Raw genomic sequence first — 7989 nt, forward strand, 5'->3', positions numbered from 1 at the left:
GACACCACTTGAATTGAGAAACAAAAACAGTGAAGAAGGTCTCTATACTGTAATAGAAGAGTTATCTGCATGATTCTATGAATCGTCATCAAGTTCTCCTTGTTCTGTAACAAGAAAGGAGCACCCAGGGCATTTGGTTAAAAACAGTCTTAGTTTTTAACCAAATGTGCTTCATCTTGCACAACTCCTGTTACTGGGTAGGTGCATTTATTATTCATTCCCACACTAGAATCTTGCAGTAGCATTACTTGCGATTGTGTGGTAATCAGTATTTCTCCCTTGAGAATAGAAAGGGTCCTAGGGACAGGAGTGAAGTGAAACTGGGGTAAGTGAAAACCCCCTCTAACTCTAGCCTGTTTCATCCACCCTGAATCCCATGCCTGCCTGCGCCTCCCACCCCTCCCCAGTTTGGCTCACCCAAGCTAGATGTAGTTTTGTTCCCGTTGCATCTAGCACCAACCACTTTGTATTACAATGGCCTAGTCACCTGGCAATCTCCCCCATTAGACTGTGGGCCCTCAAAAGGCCAGAACTGCATCTTGTTTCTTGTTTACAGCAGCACCTGCCCGCCCCCCCCCCCCCCCCCCCGCTGCCACCCCGTGTCTGGCCACATTGCTTGGCACACAAATGATGCTCAGTAATTATCACTGACTAAATGAGTGGATACTTAAGAATTCACCAAGGAATTGGGCACGTGGCTGGCTCAGTTGGTAGAGAATGTGACTCTTGATCATAGGATTGTGAGTTTGAACCCCATGTTTGGTGTAGAGGTTACTTTGGAAAAAAAACAAGGGGCGCCTGGGTGGCTCAGTAGGTTAAAGCCTCTGCCTTCGGCTCAGGTCATGATCTCAGGGTCCTGGGATTGAGCCCCACATCAGGCTCTCTGCTCAGCAGGGAGCATGCTTCCTCCTCTCTCTCTGCCTGCCTCTCTGCCTACTTATGATCTCTGTCTGTCAAATAAATAAATAAAATCTTTAAAAAAACAAAAGAAAAAAAAAAGTTAAATATTTAAGAAACTGAGTGTTAAAAAGATCAGATCTCTGTGCATTTTTGAGCATGGGTCATTTTGCTTATCAAGGTTAGTACTGATCCCCTCTGTGCCAGGAGCTATACATGCTGGGATTTAGGGTCTCAGAAGAAGGTGGAGCTAAAGAGGTTTTGATTGCTATCTTGCTTCTCTGGTTTCCCAGTAAGGTTGAGGTAGGGTTGTCAGGATGTGACTGTATATCCCTAGGTAATCAGGTTTCTCTTTTGGCCCCTCTTCTCATCACAAGAAAATTGAGCTATGGTCATACACAGCCAACATGTTGATTCTTAGCCCTTTTAACTCCAGCAGAGAAACAAGAACTAGAAGCAGTGAGCAAATGTAGTACTAGGAAAAGGTTTAGGGTAGTAAACTTTTGGTGGAGAACTGAAAGACCTTATTTCCTCCAAGTATTCAGAATGGAGCAACAGTATTCTAGTATTAGAGCTCCTAAGGAGAGCCAAAGGAAGGAGTTGTTTGGTGCCATGTGTATGGTAAGCTCCAAGGGTACATGGACTGCAATCTTACTTTAGTCCTACAATCCATGAAAGCCTCCATAGGGTTCACTAGATATTTGTGAATAATGAATGGAATCTCACTTCCATCCTTACTGAGAATTCTGCGACCTGACTGGTACAGGGCTTGGTGATCTCCCAAGGAAGCCAGGGAGAACTTTTGTTTGGGAGTTCTTTGGGATCCTTTGCCCTGGATACTAAACCTTTCCCAGCCCATCAACACTCCTCACAGTAACAGTGGTTCATATCCATAGGGTTTCTACACAATAGCAGGGTATTTGGAGCTCTGGGTCTTGGACACACATACACACCCTTTTCTCTTCAGTCACCACTGCAGACCAATGGCACTCAAAGGTAACATGCAACAGTATCCGCTTGGGCAGTGTGTTAAAAGAGTTTGTTGGGCCCCAGCCTCAGAATTTCTGATTTAGAAGGTGTGGGACAGGCCTGATTATAATATTGTTTCAAGACCCTAGTGATGCTGCTGCTCTCGGAATTCACTTTGAGAACCACAGGATACCAGTGGTTCCTAATTTATAACTAGAATTCTGCAGAAGAAATTGCTGCATTGAAAGGCCATCTACTCAGAATTTTAATTTCACAAAATGTACCTGTCCTACCAGAGCCATTCAAAAACAACCAAAAAACAAAAAACAAAACAACAACCAAAAGCACAAATGGGAGGTAGGAATGGGGAAAACAATCATGTTTAGAGGATTGTTGGCAGGGCCTTGTGCCCTCTTTCTGTGATTGGGGTCCATAAAACTAAGGAAAAACAACTTTGTACTTTTTAAAATATTACTCTTCCCATGATAAAAGCAGTTGTGAAAAAGTTGAAAATAGCAGTTTTGAAAATAGTAAATAAAACATGGTAAGAGGAATATTCAAAATTCAGATTCTCAGCAGTGCCCCTTTTGAACTATTTTTCTTTAAAAATAAACCTTATGTGGGGCACCTGGGTGGCTCAGTGGGTTAAAGCCTCTGCCTTTGGCTGGGTCATGATCTCAGGGTCCTGGGATTGGGCCCCACGACGGACTCTCTGCTCAGCGGCGAGCCTGCTTCCCCCGCTCTCTCTCTGCCTGCCTCTCTGCCTATTTGTGATCTCTGTCTAACAAATTAAACAACAACAACAACAACAATCTTCCGTATATACTAGACATGGAGGAAGGCTACAATAAGTTTTAAATTATGCTGGCAAATTTCCTGTTGTGAGGCTTGGAAAGTAGATCAGAATCTTTATTCAGGGTAAGAGTTGACAAAGCTGATGAGATTTTGCACAGAAGGTCCACTGATGTAATTATTGAAGCAACTTACAGCAGATACTGAAGAATTTAAGGGAAGGGGAGAGAAGATATTAGTGCCTTTCTGGAAGAGGTATATTTAAAAATAAAACGATATTGGTCTGAACAGTTTGGCATTTTGAGCTTATTTACAGGGTGTCTGTTCCACTTCTGAAACAGATTTTCATCAAATCTAGCATAGGTACAGATAATATCTTGAAAACATGGCAGGATTAAGGGTTTTTTTTTTTTTTTAAATGATTTTATTTACTTGACAGAGAGCCAGAGAGCATAAGTGGGGTGAATGGCAGGGGGAGAGGGATAGCAGGCTCCCCACTGAACAGGGAGCTCACTATGGGGCTCAATCCCAGGACCCAGGGATCATGACCTGAGCTGAAGGCAGATACCCAACCAACTGAGCCACCCAGGCACCCCTAGAATTAAGTTTTCAATTGAGAATATTTTCTGAATATTTTAATTCAACAGATCTAACCCAGAAAATATTTGTAATGCATTGTTATTAGGGATTGTAGGGGAATATATATATGTTATAAATATATATATATTTATAATCTATATCTATATATTATAATAGATATATAAACAAAATGTTATAGGAACCCAACAGGGAGTAACTTTCTAGCTGGGGACTAGAAGGCGGCTCCATGGAAGAAGTGGCACCTAAGCTGAGAAAAAAGGATAGGATTTTGGGAGAGAGAAAACACCTTCTAGATAATCTACCTGATCTGGATATGCAAGAACATTGTCTAGGAAGGGACTGGGTGGCTGTGGACCTTGAATGGTATGCTCAGGATTTTCCACCTTAGTCTCTCGAAAACAATGGAAGGTTTTCTAAGCTGGAGATAAAAGAACAGATCTTACTATACTACTTTTTTAAGAATTTATTTGAGGGAGCAGCAGACTCCCCGCTGAGCAGAGAGCCTGACATGTGACTCGATCCCAGGACTCTGGGATCTGAACAAAAAGCACCTACTAACAGAGCCACCCAGGCACCTCTAAAATCTCTATCTTAGAAAGATATTGCTGATACAAGCAAGACGGAAGGACTGAAGAAAAAGCAAAAAGTGTAAGGTACAGGAAGATATGAGGAATATTTATACTACTGCAAATACTGAGGGAAAAATCATCTTAGAACAATACGAATATATTTAGAAGACATTCCAGAGGTAAAATTGAGAGAAAGACTTTTAGTTGGGTTTGAGGAGTAGGAGGCAAAGTGAAAATTAGGACGAGGCAAAGATTACTTATGTGATTAAAAGACTGGAAATGCTATAAGTAAGCAGTTAACATTTATTGAGGGCTAGGGTATGTTAAATGTTGTTCAAAGCACTTTTCATGGCTTCTGATTTAATACAGTTGACCCCTGAACAATGTGGGGATTGGGATGCTGACCCCCTCCTCACAGTTGAAAATCCACATGTAACTTCTGACTTTTCAAAAACTTAACAGTTGACTGTAACACACATTTTCCATGTTATATGTATTATTATGCTGTATTCTTATAATAAAGTAAGCTAGGGAAAAGAAAATTGTTAAGGAAAATATATTTACAGTACTATACTGTGTTTACTGAAAAAAAAAAAAAAAATCTGCAAACCTGTGTTGCTCAAGAGTCAACTGTACTCCCAACAGTTCTTTCTGAAAAGATAAGGAAACAAAAAGCGCAGAGTCATTGCTCAGTTGACCCAAGACCTCACATTAGTAAGTGGCAGAGCCCTGACTGAAGTTTTTAGGGTCATGGTCATATCACCACTCTCACCAACTTAAGAGTGAATGCGGAATAGCAGGTTTTTGGTGAAGACACATTGATAGGGATGTCTAACTGACAGCAGGAAAGGATTGTTGAGGCCAGCACAGGAGAAAGGAAGGCTGAGAACAAAAGTTTGGGATAAATGTTGCAACTTAAGCTAGTGGAGGTAGGGAGTCAATAAAGATGAAAAAGGCCAGAAGAGACAGGCAAGAGAAACTACAACTGAGTGTATAGAAATAAAGAGCAGAGGGCAGAAATCAGTAACGTACTTTTTAAAACAGGAAGATTAACAAAACGAAAAGCTGCTTCTTTTGAAAACACCAATAAGATGGACAAAAAACAAAATGAGAAAAGACTGCAAATAAGCTAAGAGAATGAATATTCAAAACCTCTTCATCCTGTGTTCACTCTTAAGTCAATGGGAATAGTAGTTAAGAGCAGGGATCTTAATAGAGTATGAACTATATATGCAAATAGATTTGATAATCCAATTGAAATGGATAAAACTCTACAAACTACTAAAATTCCAAAGTGTCAGAAAAGAAACAAAAACCTTGAATATGCCAATGACCATTAAAGAAATTGAAAGAGTATTTAAAGAGCACACTCACACCAAGCCCTGCCAAAAATAAGTTGGCCAGTTTGGTACAAAAAGCACAGGATCTTTTAAGTTTAAGATTTGGCTTTACTGCTTATTAGTCTTTAACCACTCTGAACTTATCTGAGCTGTGTCTTCTCTTCTGTCAAATGGGGATAACCAAACTTACTTTACAAGCTCCTAGATACGAACTGAAATGACAATCACCAATAAACTGTAAGGTATGAGACATTAACAGTTATGGAAATAGTTTGAAAATTGAAATATATTCTATATTTATTGTACTTCTAACTTGTGCCAGGCTCTGCAGTTTTATAATGTTGACCTTTAATATTAACCTATCTAGACTAAATAAAAATAAAGCTGGAAGATAAACCTGGAAATCATTTTGGCACATGTCATTCTGGACAGCGAAAATCTAGCTGTGAACAGTTATGTATTAAAAAGAGGCCTTTAATTATTCTTATTCAGTTGGGGGGTACAGTGGTGGTATTTCCTTTAGACTGGAAGGTTACCAAAGCATATACTTTTTTATCCCATTTATCATCTTAGTTACCAAGAATACAGAAATTAACTTTATTCTTTTGTCACTTAAGGGTGATCTATTAAGTTTGATATTATTTATCATTGTAATTTAAAAAATACTTTCTCAGCTTCAATATATATTCTTGCTTTCTAAATATTTTAAGCTAAAACATTCCTCATTTTTAACAGTTACTGAGAAGCATCATATAGTACTCTGGAAAAACAATGGCCATTTTCAAAATAGAGTATTAGAAGTATTAGAAGTTTTACATGTGAATCAGCAGTCAGTTGTCTGTGGTTTTCAAAATTAAAGCAAAAAACAAAACAAAAAAACCACAAAATTACTTTAAAGCAAATCAGCATTCTAAGTAGCTTGGAACCTTTTAAAAGGAGTATTAGAACATGCTTTAGCACCATATGTACATTTTTTTTTTCCTAGTGGACTAGGCATATAAAATAGGGAAATTTTCTGGGCCTTATCTCCTGTTTGCTGTATGTAATCCTGATCGCATTCTGCACAATAATTTGCAACCCATCAGTCCCAGGGGTGATTCACTATGGTCTGTCTAGGAATGTAGAGAAATTAAGTTTGTCCCAATGGATCTGTAATAATTATTTTAAAAATCTTGTGTCCCCTACAGTTTCCAACACTGCTTAATGGCCACATGCCAGTGCCAATCCCCAGTCTGGATAGAGCTGCTTCTCCAGTACTGCTTTCTTCGAATTCTCAGAAATCCTGATGACATCTGGCCACAGTTAAAGACTTATTAACTGATGAAACAAATTTGTCCCCATGGGCTAGTTTACCTGTGTCATGAGAAGGACATTGTGAAACCGGCTGTTAATTTGGTTTGCACTTTTCATAACATGGATGGTCTAGATTTATGTTAGCATTTTTAAAACTTTTTTTTTTATATTCAAGTATATATGAAAATCTGTTTGGCATTAAGTGATTTTTATGTTTTTGTTTTTATATCCTCTTAGCTCTTAAGTGTTGAACACTGTTGACAGTGAAGAACTTTTCTTAATGGTTTTCAATGTAACTAATAAGGATGTGAAGCTTTCCTTCTAATTTCCGCATATGCTGTACTATGCTTATAGACACTATAACCAGCTGTGCCTTCCTTTGCATTTAGTTTTATGTAAATGATTTATATATTTTTTAGTATTAAGAAAAAATGTTTGAAAGACAAAAATTAGTATCAAACAGCTCTCTAGTAGAATCATTTTTCACAAGTAGGCAAAATGAAAGCATATTCATATTTTTCTTTTTTGCTTTCAATTGTATAAGAATTGCCTTAGAACCTCTTTTGAACTGAAGTTCAGTAAATGTCTGATTTCATGATTTTTATAAAAGAAACTAAGCCATATTTAGAAAATAAACATTCATAAAAGAAAATGTTTTAAAGTGCATTTTTTTTTTTTTAAATGAACTTTGAAAGGTTAGCCACCTCTCTGTTTACAATCTTTTAAGCTCCCCCCAACAAAAACCTAAGATGGAAATCTACATCAGATTCATTCTAGCCATGCCCCTGGGGTATCTCCTATGTAAGCAAATTCTTATTTCAAAAAATTAGCTGTGGTTCTCCCAGTTTTCCATAGAGAATCACACCTCTGATACATTTCCTGTATCGTTATGAGTTTGGGTTTCTCTAAACCCCTGGAACTATAATTAATGTTTAAACATCTCATGCTTAGGAAGAGGCTTACAAACTGGTTGATGAACCTAACAATTCTGTAATATCAGATGTCTTCAGGGGTATAAAGCATAGCCTTGTTTGTGGAGATGGAGAGGTAGGATACACTGTTTTATGTATCACTAAGTTTATGGTGAGAATGAAGGAAATTGAATATAAGAAATACGTAACTCTTTAGGAACCTCATTGTGGAACTGAACTACTAACAATCTGGAGCACTCAGCAGTAAATTCTTTTGTGTAGTGTAGAGCAGTGAGAACAGAAACATCAGCAGATGCCACTCTTAAGGCATTGTTTTGTACATGAAGTAGGAAAGTTCTAATGTGAAAAGAACTGGAAAGTGCCCAGTGCTTTCAAGATCATCATCCTTAACTGTAAGTAACAAAGCAGTTTGAAATGTGGCTGAAAAACGGATTCCACAGTAGGTATTAAATGGCAAGATTATGAAAAATGAGTAAAAAATAAAGCTTGTAAAAACAAATATTCCTTGAATTTTCAAAGAATCTAAAACTTTGTTATAATGCTTACAATCTTCAGATTTTCCATTGGAATTAAGTGTCTCTGTGTATGGGGATGTAT

At 38.0% G+C, this 7989-nt stretch overlaps 1 protein-coding gene across 1 annotated transcript in view; it reads left to right on the forward strand.

The window, feature by feature from the left end:
• The window catches only part of ELK3 (ETS transcription factor ELK3), a 65932-nt gene extending 58799 nt beyond the window's left edge, over positions 1-7133 (forward strand). Inside the window, exon 5 of the mRNA XM_032874277.1 lies at positions 6355-7133. Coding sequence (XP_032730168.1) covers positions 6355-6453 — 99 coding nt within the window. The 3' untranslated portion in view covers positions 6454-7133. The remainder of the gene's footprint in view (positions 1-6354) is intronic.
• The last annotated feature ends 856 nt before the right edge of the window (positions 7134-7989 follow it).

The sequence above is a fragment of the Lontra canadensis genome, unplaced genomic scaffold (assembly GCF_010015895.1).
Source record: "Lontra canadensis isolate GAN:19392208 unplaced genomic scaffold, GSC_riverotter_1.0 scaffold52, whole genome shotgun sequence".
NCBI lineage: Eukaryota > Metazoa > Chordata > Mammalia > Carnivora > Mustelidae > Lontra > Lontra canadensis.